Below are 15,954 nucleotides of genomic sequence, written 5' to 3' on the forward strand. Positions count from 1 at the left end.
TTTTATTCATTTCGTAAACATTTTTCCACGTTTTAACGAACAATAAATAATTTCTCCTCATTTCAACGATTCTCGAGAATTAGAGCATTCGAACTTGCAAAGTGTTCACACAATGAAGTGACACACACACGCGCACACGTCCACGCTCGCATACACACGCATTCATTGTCTACAAAATTCAAAACATCAATTCCAATAAACCACCAATATTAATTACCGGTTAATTTTTTAGGTGATTCTCTTGCTACACCTAAATTGCGAATGGTTCACCGTGTCGGTGCAAACACAATAGTTGGCCTTGGTTCACAAACAACTGTACAAACTTGCTAGTAAAAAGAGTTCGGCGTATTACTCTTTATCAATGTGTATCTGCTCGTCCATGTGATCGTTTTAACATAGTCATCGTTTACTATTAATAGACTCGGATCAACGTCCGTCTACGTTAATCGATCCTCGTATCAGTGATTAAATTCTCTCGATGAACGATGAGTTCCTCTCGCTAATCTCCTATACCTATCGAAATTTCACTTGTCCTTTTTTTCATTTTCACTCCGAAGAAACGTCGTCGTTTCTCAGAATATTTCAGTAAACTCGATGTTAAAATATAGTTTTCTCTCGTTCGTAAATAATGGAAATTCGGATATTATTGCGGATCGATGAAAATTAAGACGACCAAATTAGTCTCGAATCTAATTTTCACGCTTTGTCCCGAATTGTCCTTTATTTTTACAATGTTTAAATTGCTCTTTATATATCTGATCTTTGAACCTGAGAAATCCAGTCACCTTAATTAAAATGTCTATTTTACCAACAATCAATAACATAATCGAACTACGGTAAAAATTGAAATATTATGTCTCTTCTATTATAACCTAATCAGCATGCAGTCTTAACAGAAACATTTTCGAATAAAACCATCAAATGGTCCCTCACAAATAAACGTCTGTTCGATACCTATTCATTTCTCAGAACAGCGAACACTTTGATCGATTTTTAACATTTATTCCAACAAATTTCCATCTTTCACGAACGAATTAATTAGAGAAACGTCGGAACGAAACGATGAGAGAAATGATTGCCCTTTGTCTCGCTAAATTCCAAGCTTGACCGACGACCGGTCACACGTTTTTCTTCTTTTTTTTCTCTCTTCTTTCCAGTCGAGTTTTCTATTGTGACGAGAACTTTCTCGGGTGTCGCGGTTTTATTTGTCACGGCGAAACTTTCCCGCGGACTTCCGGTTTCGCCGGGACGATCCGCGGCGAACTTTCGTCGCGAGTATTGCCGTGGCGAGGTGACGAAGGAAATCATTACAACGAGCTTTTTTCACGGCGCTTCTCCTCCACTTTCCCCTCCCCATACACAACGACGACGACGAGATGATCAGGCAAGATCATCAACTTTCAAACGAGTTTTTTTCTCGCGTGAAATCTTGCGCGCTCCTCTCTCGTTCGCATTGTGACCGCGTCGACCGCGGTGTGTTCTCGTTTTTACGTTGCTCTTCAGTGGCTCAGTGGAAGTATAAAAATATAATTTCAGGATATGTCGATACATTGCGGCTGATATCGAGCATACGGGGACACGTCAGGCTTGTTCGTCGCGGACAATCGATCTGGAGAACTCGAACTCTCGTTTCGGATGATACACGTTAAAAAAAACAACAATTCCCGTTTTGCGAGACTCGATGGAAAAGTGTTGAGCAGGTGAATTATTAAAAGGGAGAGAGAGAGAAGGGAAAGAAATAAATATAAATAAAGGATAATAAATTAAAGGTGTAAGAAAGATACGTCCGTTTAGATTGATCGAACTTAGGATGACGAGGTGAGGAGAGGCCTGCGTTGCGATGCCTCCTTGCAATCCTGAGGAACGTCCGGTTTGCGAATCGTTTTCGATTTCCGCCTTAATTGCTTGCACTTTTCTATCTCTGCCTCCTCCTCGATCTTCTCGGGATCCTCCTCCTCCATGCTCTTGTCCGCCATTTCCTTCGACTCGATCTCGTCGACGCTGCTCCAACTGTTGTCACTTTCGCTACGTTCTCTCCCCTTTTTGTCACCGTTCATTTCTTCTTTCTCCTTCTCGCGATAGCCTCCGTTCTCCTGTGCATATTAGTCGTTTACACAACGGACAACTATTGTTCAATTTTCTCTACAAATCTAGTTGTGCAAGATCACACGTCTTCTTACTACGATTTTCATGCGATATTTGTCAATTTCAAACTATGCATATGTAATACAGGGTAGGCCATCTAATTGTCTTCTGTAGCTATGGCGAAATTTTTAAATCATGAAAAACTTTGTTCGATGGAAGAAAAGGCAAGAAAAGTGAAAGGAAGTTTCACGTTTGATTCAAAATTTTGGAGTCCAAGGAAATTTTAAAGTCACATACATTTTTTACTTTATACAAATTTTAAACAAAATTTTCTTCCATCTTATTCGCTCTTTGAGACCATTTAAATTACGTATAAAAATGTTCTCGTACTAGAGTCGATAAGATGGCGGCCTGTTTTACGTGGCCCACCCCGTATATATTAGGATCGTTTTAAAAAATCTCTCGCGTTAGACATAGGATTTAAGAAGTTCCGTGTTAAACAATCTTTCTTCATTCACGAGAAATTTCGGACGTTATTCATTCCGTCACGTTGTCTCCTTATCAGAATGTAAACGGACGAAAAACCGGTTCGTTCATAATTCACGGTCGCTCGTACTGTTTGCACTTCAGCTTTCAAGGCTGAGAAACGTCTGTACGCGGTCCGTTGCATCGCATGAAGGTTTTTCAAGCCGGTCATGGCTATTAATTCGCGCATTTATGCTTATGTTGCGAGCCACGAAACAGTTTTACCCATCTTTTTCTTTTACCTTTTTGTGGGATGTAAGGAATTTATTTTGGGATACTGGAGTTCGATAGTGTGGAATGAAAAAGAACGCTGAGACGGTTTAGAGTTTGTTAATTATTGTAAAATTGAACTGCGTTAACCCTTTAACCGTCTCATATGTGCACTTTTTTCAGTTGTTTTCTTTCACTTTCCGTATTGCGTTATCTTTTCTATTATGGCAGAAATGTAAGTTACAGCATTGTCAGTGATAAGGAAATAATTTCTTTAAAAAAACAAAATTGATTGTTTTTGCCATGTCAGGAAGAAATGTGAACGTGAAAGGGTTAATAAACTGAACGCGACAACACTTGGTTTCTGACTGGGGTTTTTGGGGGAGACACCCTCTGTCTCTTGAACAGTGACAATTGATAAATCTCTCGAATAGTTTCTTGAATAATTCATCGAAACTCTCGATGGTCGTATTTCGAAAATTTTCTCGACTTTTCAATTGTCGCGTCTTGGCTCGTGTCCAAGTCATTATACCGAACCTGGACGGCCTTCGTTCGCATGATTCAAAAATAACGAAACAACATTCAAGGATTGCGTCTGGATTTTTTCTATAGGCCTTCCTCATCTCAGCGTTCTTCTGGTGTGACAATAAAGTTTCGAAAAATGTGTATAGTCGGCGGAACCGATACAGTCTCCTTTAAGATCGTTCGAAGACAACTCGAAATTCGTTCTTCCATTGCAGGATATTTAAAAAATTTGTCTGAGCCTTAATCTTAATCATAAAGCTGCAGATTGCAGCTTTTTAGATTCTCAATTCTAATGAAAGACTGTAAGCAGAAATTTGAAATATTAATTCAGGAGTGACGCACTGAGTGTCGCCGCTTAACCCTTTGAGTACTGACTTTTAACACACGAAAATAAGCCTGCCGATTAATTTCGTTTATTTTAAGAAATTTTCGATTCACAGCACAATACGTACTTTTATACAGTTCGCTGTTTCAGTAAATAATTAATAAACTTACAGTCCTCAAAGGGTTAATGCTTTAATTTACGATCTCATTGTATCGGTTCCACCGACTATACACTCTGAAAGAAACTACTTTAAAATCGATGGCCTCGCATCATTTTCAAAATGAAATTTTGACATTAATTATTCTTGAAACTTAATTGTCAAATTTCGAAAACAGTACACGTGGTGTGCCGTTACGGACACTTGTAACACTCACCATGGCGGCTGGTTTGGTGGGCAGCGTGGTCGTAGTGGTGGTCGCTGTGGTGTCCGTGGTATCGCTGCTCTCGCTGTTATTGCTCGGTCTGGCGCCAACCAGAAGCGCCCCTTCCTCCAAATTTTTTCCCCGGCCAAATCTCCTCGATGCTGGCCACATGTCCGACGCGCTTTTTGCATTGGCCTTGGCGATCTTCTGAGCGACGCCCGTCGTCCATACGCTCGCCTCGCTGCTTCCAGTGCTGCTCTCGCTTCCGGTGCTGCAGTGCCGCCATCTTCGTTCTTGCGGATAATTTCAAAGATCGAGTGTAAAGTAGGCCAATAATTTGCTGTTGAACGGTATTTACATAAATGTCCGTGTACAGAAGAATTGTAGCGTGCTGGAGAGTTCGTTGGAATATTAACTCTTTGAGAACGACGAACCTAGTGTGTGGGAATGATAGAACTTTTCTCGGGCGAGACGAAAGTGTTTGGACCAGAGTGAAAGGAGAGTATTTGAACTGATAAGGGAATTTTGGTCATCTGAAAATTCCTATTTTCTGCAAGTTTGTAAAGGCGCGTCGATAGAAGTATCGCGTAATTTTTTTGTTGCTACTTTTTGGCTCTTCAGGGTGAAAAGAGCCCGTTAAATGTTAATGTGCGTATCTTGAAGACTATAGTAGATATAAAGAAATTGTTGAAATGAAAATTTAATGACTTTTCATGCACTTTAAAACTGTGCAATGAAGTTGTTAAACATTTGGTCTTTAAATAAAAAAACATCCACTAAGTTTCTCTTAAAAAATTTGAATCCTGTCATATTGTTAGTACAGGCATGTATGCTAATTTATCTAACATTACGATATTTCGATAATTTTAATTGTCGCGTTCATTCATGATACTGGCTGTTGCACATCGAACGATGCGTTACCTAATATACATATAACGGGTGTTCTCAGAACCAAAAATTGCCTGATATTTCTATTAAGGTCCCTTATAAATCCGCAACAAGTTAAAAAAATCAGAATTTTCAGGGTATTTTGGTATAAATGAGGACTACATGACCACCTAAAGTTTCGACATGACTGAATGTCTTTTAGTATTGCCTACAGAGTTTCTCTTATGGCGCAAAGATGTTCCCAATAGAGGCAATTATTGTCAACCCTCTACAATCTAGACCAGTGCCGTTCAGTCATTGCCCGTACGGGCAGTGTAGTTATGTAGTAACCATCGCTGGAATAAAATTAAGGGTTAAATTAATACGGAAGTGCGCCAAAATACTCCAATAGCATGGTGCAAACAAAATTTTTAAATCGCCAATGGCAGTGATAGGGTTAAGAAGGATCTACCACAAGCGTCTTTTCTCCACTCCGTTTTAATTAATGTATATGACATCACAAGCCCGCGATTTTGCCCTCAGCTCTGCCCGCGGGCATCGGCGGGGGCCCCTGTCCGCCTGAGGAGCTAGAAAAGTTTTCCTCAGTAACGGACTTCCGCTATCTTGGCTCTCCTCGCTACACGCTCGCGTTATGAGGATCCTTGGACTTCTCCTTGGCGTTTCGTTCATTGCTATTGAACAACCAGCGCTCACATCCGCTCCTATGAAATCACTTCTGTAATGTGGACCCATCAGACTGGCTGCACTCGCGCTCGATCTCACTAGTTTACTGCTTTCACCTTTGCACACGAATGATCATTTGTAACAGTTTTAACAAGCAATGGATCAATCAGGTGTATTTTAGCTTGTGGCTCCAACCTGATTCGGAAGTCGGCACTCGTAGTGTATTACACGAGGCAGCAGGTTGCAATCTGTTTCGATGAAAGCCAAGATTATTGCCTTCGAAACTGTTCCCGGTTCTGCAGGAACCCAGCGCCAACAACGCTTCGCTAAGCCTTCGTTGTAACGGCGGGAACGGGAAAAAAGAACCAGTTCCACTTCCGGACGGTCTTCGCGATCCTGCTGCACTCGGCGTTCTCGCTTGGATCTCCTAGATTACAATCCATTGCAGTCGATGATCGTTTTTTTTTTTTTAATGTTAGAACTGAAGGATGCAGGGGAAAAACCAACAGAGACGAAAAACTGAAATATTGCAGGAGAAAGAACCTGGGATTCAAGGAAAGAGCTTTTTCCTTGAACCTGGGATAATATTAGGTTTTAATTTGCAAGGGAGTTTCGGTAACCCGCAAAATTTCCGATTTTTTGCAAGTTTGTTGGAGACGTCAAATGAGTCCAAAAGAAGCAAAAATGGAAAAGTCTGTTGAACGCCTGCAAAGTTGAAAAAACAATGGGAATTTTTGGAGTTTTAATTAATTATTTAATTGAACAATCACTTGACTGTGTTGCCTCTTCTTCTGGATTTTGTAATAGACAAAACAGATTTTTGGAACTCTTTTATCTCATTATGTAATAACACTTGAAAACATTTTTTACTGTAGTAATTCTTAGATTTACTTTTAGAATACTTGGATTCTTAAATCTTCAATAACTTGTCGCTCAGTTGGTTGTTTCCCTTTACGACTTGTTATATTTAAATTACCTATGAGCATAATACCATCATAATCTCATTTTTATATTTGTTGGATTCTGTTGGTTTTTTCCCTGCACCCTTCAATTGGAAAGAAAGATTTTGCGGATAATCTAATCTGCTATTTCGTGAAAAGTAGTTAGAAGGAAGGGAAGAATATTAACGTTCTTTAATTATTTAGTTTAAAAACAAATTAAATCTATCTTGAAAAATTTTCTTTCCTCTCTATAAGTTCGATACTTATTCAAACACCTGACACAGTTCTTTTATCATTTTCTGTAGTTGCAGAAGTGATTCAGGAAAAGGGTGGACAATTTTGAAGATTGTCTTCCACGAATTTAAAATTTAAAAATCTATCAGATAACCAAAAACGTTTCTGCGTTTCTTTTCGTTACCTGATAGTACGTCAAAGTGACGTGTAATTCTTACGTAAGACACCGTAAAAGAGAAGGTTGCGATAAATTCGCGATAATAAAGTTCTGGAATGAAATTCTGCTGCAACTGACTTTCGAGGAGATTAAATTTGCATAGATTTATTACGGATAGGATCCCGAATCTCTATTGTTTGACTGTGTTCTTTTTAGTAAAGACGTGCACCGCAAGGAAAGTGTTCTTCAGCGAAGTCACATCTCTGCATAGTGGTTAGTAATAAAAACTGTGTATTATCTGTTACATCCAACACTAAGTGAGATAAAAATAAAAAAAGTGACATAAATTTCTCGTAAGTGTAAAAGTTACGCAATCGAATCTACTAATAATCATGTTGGATAACGGTATTTAGAAGTGTAAATTTCATTCACGAACCGATGCTCTAAGAATTATTCGTATATTTGAAAAAACAGCATACGTACTTTAAATTAGCAATTTCAGTAGATTATTAAATTTAAATTAATTTTTACTGCTGGAAGATGTATATTATTTCTTCTAAATTAATTTTTATAAATTACTCACGTATTTTAGTCTAAGAAATGGTACTTCGAATTAGCAATTTTGGTGTTATTAAGTTTCCGGTGTATAGAGAAGAATATGTAGAGAGAAAAGAACAGGAAGGACCAGTTCAACACGAAATTACTTTGATTCCACGATCATTACTTGTTGGAGTTCGGACTTCGTCGCCTTTTTCCGCCAGTAGTTTTGCACCGATCGTCTCAGGGTCTGCGATTTCAGGCCGTAGAGGAGGCCGTTGATGGGTGGTGAACAGGCGAGCAGTAGGGAGGCCAACGAGGCGAGTTTCGGGTGATCGTAGAGGTGTGGCTGATTGCCGACGTCGCAAACTTCCCAAAGAATCAGACCGCAATACGGGAAATAAAGTAAATACAGAGAACCAACCAGTTGCATTACCTAGAAATTCAACATCGTCGTCGCTATACACATCGTGGAATAATTTAAATCATAATTAAATTTGCGCGCCATAGAACGATCGGGACATTAGCAAATGAAAGGAACTCGTTAGACGGAATTGTTAAATTAATCCCGAACCATTGATATATCGTTGAAGGGCTATTATACCGGAAAATTAACGCGTACAAATATATGTTCACGTGGATCACGGTGTTTATTTCGTTGTTGATTCGAATTGGCAAATTGCATCGTGAAAAAGAACGTCGAAGTTAATTGAACGTAAAAGCGGAAGTAAGTAATCGGCACGCAGCATGATGTCGATCGATTTGACTTGCTAATCAGCGTTCAATCGACGCCTCCCCGATCGATTGAAAATTTCACCAGCTGAATCGATCGGGGAAAATTCAAAGTTTTATCTAAAAGTTTCTTTGTCAACCATAAAAATTTATTGCAGAGTAGGGACCAAAAGTCTCTACGTAAAATTTATTTAAAGGATTTTAGTGTAAAAAATTATCGAGCAAAAGTCATTTGTTGCTTAAGTTAAATCTCGGAGAGATCTTTCGGAAGTTAACGTGATTGAGAAATATTAATTTTTATTATTTTATTTGTATATAAATCATTTGAAATATCTTCCGGATAACTATTAAGGATGACAAAAATTTTGTTGGTTACTTTCGACCATTTATCAATAGCGAAACTTTTTTAATTACCACGTACCAATAATTTATGCCTGACGATACTAATTATCATACATAGGTTTAGAAAACCCTTGAAATAAAGAATAAAAAACAGAAAATTTGTATTCACCCAGATCGACACAGGGTTAAAAATCGAACAAATTTCGACTGCCGGTGTCTAATAACCGTAAAAGCAACGTGAGTCAGAGAGGATTCATAGCTCCATGAAAACTCGGCCGCGTGTTCCTGCGAAATTACTAAGCCGTCCCTCTGCACGACACGCTTTGCCAGCGCGGAATTGTCTCTGGTCCGCGTGTAAATCACGCGACGAGTGTATTATGCAGTGCAAACAGAAATGGGATCTGAAAATGTACAAACCGTCCTGGCCGCGCTGTGGAAGCGTGGCGGGCTGACAGCAGAGGGCGCCGTGACAGTCGGCACGAAAAACGGATTCCTTTGATGGGTGATGGTCACCTGAGCACTCAAGGTGACTTCGTAAATTGCGCTGGCGATGCGGTGCCGGTGATAACGGGCGATCCCGAGCACACGCAAATTGCACACGGTTACGAGGACCGCGGGCAACGCCAGGCCCAGGATAGCGTAAACTGCCCCGTAAAGTGCGGCAGCCAAGCCCCACGAGTCGTTGCCAAAATCCGGCGCGCAGCAGCCCAGCCCTGGACTGTATCTACACCGACAATCAGCCAGAGGGAAACCTTTAATTCTTCCCTGTCTGCTTCTCCACGACGCAGTTTTGCACAGTTCTCGTGGAACATGCAAAGTAGCCTCTATTTGAGGTTTAATGTGCTAACTGAAACGGTGGTAACGGCGAGTGTGTTTGAATGGCAGACTTAGGGGAAGGAGTTTCACCGGTAATTTGAACGTGGAGATTCTCCTCTTGTGTACGGTTCAAATTATTTTAACACGTTCCGTGGTACAGAAGAATTGCAAGTTTCAGCAAAGTGAATGAAAGTAATTGACAAATCGTGAGTTTCTCGAACGTCAGATTCCACTAACTTTCGTGAAACTTCAGGATTCAATAAGCGATTTGGCCGATCACGTTTTTTATTTTCGAAATGTTGCACGCCATAACGAAATTTTTCAATTCAAGTTCTGAAGGAATTTTCAGTGACAGTACTTTCTTCTAATCGATCATTTATTCGTCTTGTTTCAGCTGAGGCTGAAGTGCCCTAATCTGCTACGAATCTGTAACAACATAATTGCTTCTAAACTCTCTGATTTCTTCATCGAAACTGAAGAATGACTGCCTTCTGTCATTTTAACAAAATTGTTATTTTATCCACACCATAAATAAGGGAACTTTTGCTCTGACACTTTTGAAAAATATCCATATCAGTTGAACTCTTGACACTCGAACTTTTAATTAGCCGACGAATAACTGTTTCCATTTAATGAAATTTCCGTTTACTAAAATTGGCACGGAAAACGTGTTACTAAATCACTCGATGATTCAAAAGTGGTCTCAAAAGATCCCAATTAAAAAGTTCGACTTCAGTTCCATTTCCCAAAATTCACACGGAACGTGTTAATAATTCACTCGACGATCCTTCGTATACAGATTACGCCGATTGCAAAAAAAAAAATCGTGCAAAAAGTAGCCTGAAAGGACGACAATCAAATCACTTGGATCTTTTTAACTCAGTCGTAGTTTGCTCGATACGTGTCTGCGATTATCTTTCCTCGCCGTAAGAGCCTCGATAATTCCAGGAGGAATCTAATTAATTACAGCCTTGACACACTAACGGGTGCAAGTAGAAGACGAATGAAATATTGTCGAGTTTCAATAAGGAAATCAAAACGGTATCTAGGTTACGTCGAACATTTATCACGCGATGACTAACCGCTGAAAAAAACCAAGCAATCTCTTAAAACGGTAAAAAAAGAGAACACGTTGAAATGAAATGTAAAAGATGAACACAAGCGATTTTCATTGGAACATCGATCGTTCCTCGTGCGAGATAACGCACCTGTACGGCGGGACCAGGCCCCAAAAGGGTAATACGCACAGGAGCAAAGCCCCTGTCCAAGATGCAGCCAGGCCAACCGCAACGCGTCGTGGCGAGACCAATGCGGAGTAATGTAGCGGTGCGGCGATCGCGTAATATCTGCACAAAAGATCAACGGCGATTACATGAACGAATGGTCACAGGCATGTGAAATTGGGGATAGAGGTGGGGAGAGAAAGAAAAATTTCCCAAAGACATTTCAAATCGAACCCTTTTTATAGCCACCTCCCTCCCATTCCTGTTCGGTCCGGAGCGATTACTTTTGAATGATCGTTCTGGAATCGTCGGTATGTAACATGCACGGGTGAATAATGAAAGAAGAGATGGCAAAGAGGAGCGGGAACAGAGTGAGAAGGTCGCCACGCTGTCGAAGAGGAATGCGATGGTTTAAATCCTGTGATGTTCCTGAATAAAATATTCGCCCGAGATCGGCTTGAAATTGGCTGCCGCGATATTTCCAGCCGATGGAAGAGTTGCCCCGTGTCTTCGAGTATTTTTATTCCCAACCCTCTGTTGTTTCGGTATCGTCCAAATAAAGTGGATATTCGTTTTATAAGACGTTTGTTAAAATTAGTTTCTCTTCAGACTGGTGTTACTCGACGATGAAATTTATTACATTCGTAGATTTCGTAACATGCCCCTTTTAGGAAATATTTTTTTATTTTGAAAAAATAATTATCTTTTTATTCGATAAAAGTTCTGGACATGTAGTTGAACAACGTTGTGAAGTAAAATATTTAGTATTTGACAAACGACAATTTCTATTTTTAATAAGGTAAATAATGTAACGATAACGAGAACAATCTACTGTTTTTTTTTAATGGATAAAATCATTTTTTTTCTGCATTTGGAATATTAGAGGAACTATCATATAATGTCTAGGTAAAATTCTGTATCGAATATGTTATTCGATGCGACAGTTTTTGTAGACAAGTAATATTCTGCTATATTGACCAAATTTCGTTGGCTATATTCGATATTCCAGGCAACGGAACAGCAGCTGTTAATATTGGAAACATTTCAGAGAGGATTCAGAAATTAAAGACGATTAAATAAATTCGTACAAATATACCTGGGGGGAGAAAGACGAAATTAAATAATAAGTTGTCTTTTTTAAAGTTCTGGAATTTAGTGGCGACACTTATTTACATGGGACACTCTGTATATCAGATTTTACCCTCTTTTCGAGTAGAGAATCTTATAATTTATCTGTTTACTTTCGTGAAGTGTTCGAAATGATCGTCTCGATGCAAGTTTATAAATGTCCGGTTATTGATTCCTTCAACTTATACTATCAGTCAATGATACTACCAGATAGCATTTGCAAATATTTAGTGATCAAGTTCATACACCGTAGATACATATCCAACATTACTTACAAGTGAAATCGGTGCTAGGAAAACAGTCAAAATAACCGATTTATATTTCTTTAAAAATGTCACACTGTAGTTTTGAAAATATTCCACGGTTTTCTGCGAGGAACATAAATCTCCTTTTCTAAGTCCTTCTGTTTCTCTATTGGAAATAAATACACATTGATTAGATAACCGTACATCTATCATAGATTCATAAAAAAATTCCTAAAACACGAAGTTTTCCGTAACTCTATAAAACTATATTTGAATGTTAAATTTCTGCTTGAAACATTTTCCGCACATATGTTAACCAAAGTTTCCTCTCTGCTCTGTTCTACCTCTTTACTTTTCAAATATTCAAAGTTATTAGATTTTTTTACATACGTTAGAAACATTTTTCGTTTCCTCTCCCTCTCTCTTTAATAAACCCTTTTACTTTCCAAACATTCAAAGTTATTAAATTTTTTTACGTACATCAGCAAAATATTGTTCGTTAATTTTTGACAAAATGACTCTCAACTACCGAACCTATATAACGTTAACATCATGTATTCCCGACATTTTTACTACATTCCAACAAAATACTCCGCAGACGGTGACATCGATAAAAAGCAACGGTAGAAGGTTTCGTATCCTGTTCATTATCGAGGAACGAGGGATGGCGGTGATATGGCGTCGTTTACGCGTTCGTACGGTGTAATTTCAAGGAGCATTGGCCCTCCTTTACCCCTAGTATCATAGATATGAGCAACGATGACGAGGACCGTCTGTCGGAGGGTTTCTGATTGAATCGAAGATCTAGCATCGGTTGACGACCAAAGAGATATCAGGAGTGAATGCGGGAGACCGCTATTGACATCTTAGGTTGAAAAGCTCGTCGGCTTTGTGCCACGTAAGGACGCGTCTTGTTGAACGTCACCATTGGGATCGAACACGATTTTTCTGTCCCATGTTACGGATGACAAAAGATCTTCGATTCCCTAGTTTCTGTGGAGGAATAGTCGAATATGGTTCTTGGATAGAAATCGTTAGAATCCACGAGACTCGTTTGAATATTTCTCGAATAAATTTGTCAAACACGTAATCGTGGACTATGAATGAATTCGATATTCATTTTGAAAAAAAAATAAAGTAACTCCATTGAAATGAAACATTATTATTGAAAATAATTTCCATAATGTTTGATACACTTTTGTTAATGTATTGCAAGAGCATTAATTCCAAATGCAGAAGAATCTAAATCCCTGAGAGAAAGAAAGATATTCATTAATCTCCTCGATTCAAACTTAGTGCACACTGGAAAAAATCATGCTCACAGTTTGATGGTCTACTTCGGAATTGATTCACTACAGTTTCTTAAGATAGAGTACCGCTATCACTGTAGAGTCGTAGAGTGACAAATCGGTGGTCGTCCACGAAAAACTAAATGTACATCAACCAACCCTGGTCAACAAAAATGGCCCTATCCATTTGCTTGACAACACGCAGCCAAGCACAACTGTACAAAAATTGCATCAATTGGGTATCGAAGTTCTCATCCCCTATATTCCTCTGATTTATCTCCAATCGATTTTCACGTTTCCCGCTCACTTGACAATTTCCTTACGCAAAAACAAATTACGCGAAAACATCTTTCTTTCTCTTAGAGATTCAAATTTTGATATAAGCGAAATTAATGCTGTTGTAATACCTTAGCAAAAGTGAACATTATGGAAATTATTTTCAATAAAAATGTTTCATTTTAATGCAGATATGTTTTTTTCTTTCAAAATAAATGGTTTAAAATGGCGGGAAATTTTAGGACGATATAATAGTAGGTTTTGTTAGATTCTAAGGTTGAAAAAATAAAATAGGATATGACATGCAGACACTCACCTGTCACAGTTCAATCCAGTTACGGTCCAAAGGGCGACCGGATGTAGGAGAGCCAAGAGGAAACCGTGGAGAACGCACCAGGTGCCGGCGATGGGCCAGGAACCAGTGGTAAAGATCAGTAATATCAGACACACAGCCGCCTCCACTGCGCCCAAGTGTATCAGCAACAAAGTATTGGCGGTCTGTTGCTGCTGCGTCTGCAGACATCAGTTGTGATACACGGTTAACTCGTTAACGGAAACTTTTATCAAGCTACGATCAAAAGTTCCTATACATGGTGCAATCCTAATTTTCAGCTGGGATCTTGCAATTTAAACTTCTCGCCGTTTGCACGCGAGTTTCGCGCCGTGTTTCTTAAACGTTTACTTCTTCGTCAGTTTCTCCGCGTCGTGTGAAACATGTTCTTCCAGGAAGTATTTTGTGTTTTTCTTTGCTTTCGTTTTATCTACGGTGTTACGTGTATCGAGAAAATTGATTTTCCAATTTATTGAAAAAAATGTTTGCCTTTCCAATAAATGTTGAGTAAAGAATCTTCGTTTGTTTATCTTTCTTGTCGTCACATTTTTGGAATCTTCGTTTTTCTTCGAAAATTCTTTATTTAAGTGTAAACATTTTTTTTTATGTAGTTTGTGGTAAAAAGGAGGATGTGATTGTGAAAAAAAGGCCAATTTTGGCATATGGCCGGAACGACAAATTTTTTCACGCATTCTACGCATCCTAAGGAACGAAAAATGTAATTGTCATTTTTCCCGGAAATGATGGGAAAGGTATGAAAAATGCGGTTCAAGGTAAGAGTATGACCACACTTATAACTTATATTTCGTCTCGTTTTCTTCGGACGATGGTCTGTATTATTTACAAAGATTGTTGTACATTAGTGTTTAATAAAAACCAAAAGTAATGAAAAATAATTAATGACATATTAATTGAGACAAGAATTCTTTGATGACACGATGCTTATATTCTAAGCAATCAGAAACCAATAATTATTTATTCTCTTTTTGATATTCTCTCAATTTCAGTATGAAAGCACATGCTTGGTGCTTAACTTTTCATAAATAAAACAAAGGAGGATGTTAAAAAAACGCCAATTTTGGCATACGGCCGGAACGAAATATTTTTTTACAGCATGATTCTACGCATTCTAAGGAACAAAAAATGTAATTGTCAGTTTTCCCGGAAATGATGGGAAAGTTATGAAAAATAACTGTTTATTCGAGTCGTAACTCTCACAGAGTTGAGCGATATTCTCAGTAAGTCACTCTCAGACGCAGTGTCCACTCGCGAGCAACTCGCGATAGTTTTACTCTCAAAAGGACAACTCTGTCAGTCACTCTCAGACGCAGTGTCCACTCGCGAGCAACTCGCGATAGTTTTACTCTCAAAAGGACAGTGTAACGGTTTGAATTTAAAAGGCGCGCGTCTTTTTACCGTGATCGGCGTGCGTCCGCCGATCGGCGACCGCGCATGCGTCGGCTGAGCAGCGCTGGGAGTGGCGACCGCGCATGCGTCGAACAAAAAGAAGTATGGCGTATTGTATTGTATTAAGACTACGTGCGTGGCGTTTGTTTTCGGTTTTGCCAATAAAAGTAATATAAAATCAGAAAATTCTTTTCCGCTAACTCTTTTCCGTGCGCGAACAGACAGTTAGCTTATGTTTGGCTCGATGTACGTATAGCAACCCAGGTTCGCGTTTCTTATGTTTGTCTCGCAAGAAATATCACGAGTTCTAAGAAGTTAAGGCCTAGAATTTTTCCCAGAACAGTTGCGAGCGTACAGCGATCAGAAATCGGACAGGATGACTCGTCCTCAGTCGGTGTTTACCAGGCTGTCGAACGAGTGCTTCGACGAACGACAAACGTCGCTTATACTGCGCGATTATAGTCTTGTAGGGAATACATCGAACAATGCGGATTTCCAATCAATTTACGTACTTAGCATATTCGTTCGTGTGAATTAAGTGCCGCTGCATACAAGAAGTTCAGCTTGGAAGAAAAATCAAACGAGAAGCGTGCTGCGAGCTACACAGCTACAGTTTCACGATATGTGTATGCGTGAATAATATGTATGTATATATACGTACACAATCGAATGACTGAGTTAATTGAAAATAGAGGAAAGCCTACGTATAGCTA

General features: G+C 39.1%; 2 protein-coding genes across 4 annotated transcripts in view; one reads left to right on the forward strand and one right to left on the reverse strand.

Annotated features, from left to right (window-relative positions):
* LOC108573781 (phytanoyl-CoA dioxygenase, peroxisomal-like) overlaps positions 1 to 15,954 on the forward strand; it is a 112,759-nt gene that overhangs the window by 6,108 nt on the left and 90,697 nt on the right. The gene's annotated exons all lie outside the window — the stretch shown is intronic.
* Positions 1,806 to 15,954, reverse strand: part of LOC108573779 (beta-3 adrenergic receptor-like) — an 18,537-nt gene continuing 4,388 nt past the window's right edge. The window contains exons 2-9 of the mRNA XM_017936256.1: positions 13,820 to 14,016; positions 10,551 to 10,688; positions 8,944 to 9,250; positions 7,640 to 7,888; positions 5,779 to 6,010; positions 5,469 to 5,699; positions 4,045 to 4,325; positions 1,806 to 2,093 (exon numbers count right to left, since the gene is read on the reverse strand). Coding sequence (XP_017791745.1) covers positions 1,806 to 2,093; positions 4,045 to 4,325; positions 5,469 to 5,699; positions 5,779 to 6,010; positions 7,640 to 7,888; positions 8,944 to 9,250; positions 10,551 to 10,688; positions 13,820 to 14,016 — 1,923 coding nt within the window. The remainder of the gene's footprint in view (positions 2,094 to 4,044; positions 4,326 to 5,468; positions 5,700 to 5,778; positions 6,011 to 7,639; positions 7,889 to 8,943; positions 9,251 to 10,550; positions 10,689 to 13,819; positions 14,017 to 15,954) is intronic.

This window comes from Habropoda laboriosa, unplaced genomic scaffold (genome assembly GCF_001263275.1).
Source record: "Habropoda laboriosa isolate 0110345459 unplaced genomic scaffold, ASM126327v1 scaffold126, whole genome shotgun sequence".
NCBI lineage: Eukaryota > Metazoa > Arthropoda > Insecta > Hymenoptera > Apidae > Habropoda > Habropoda laboriosa.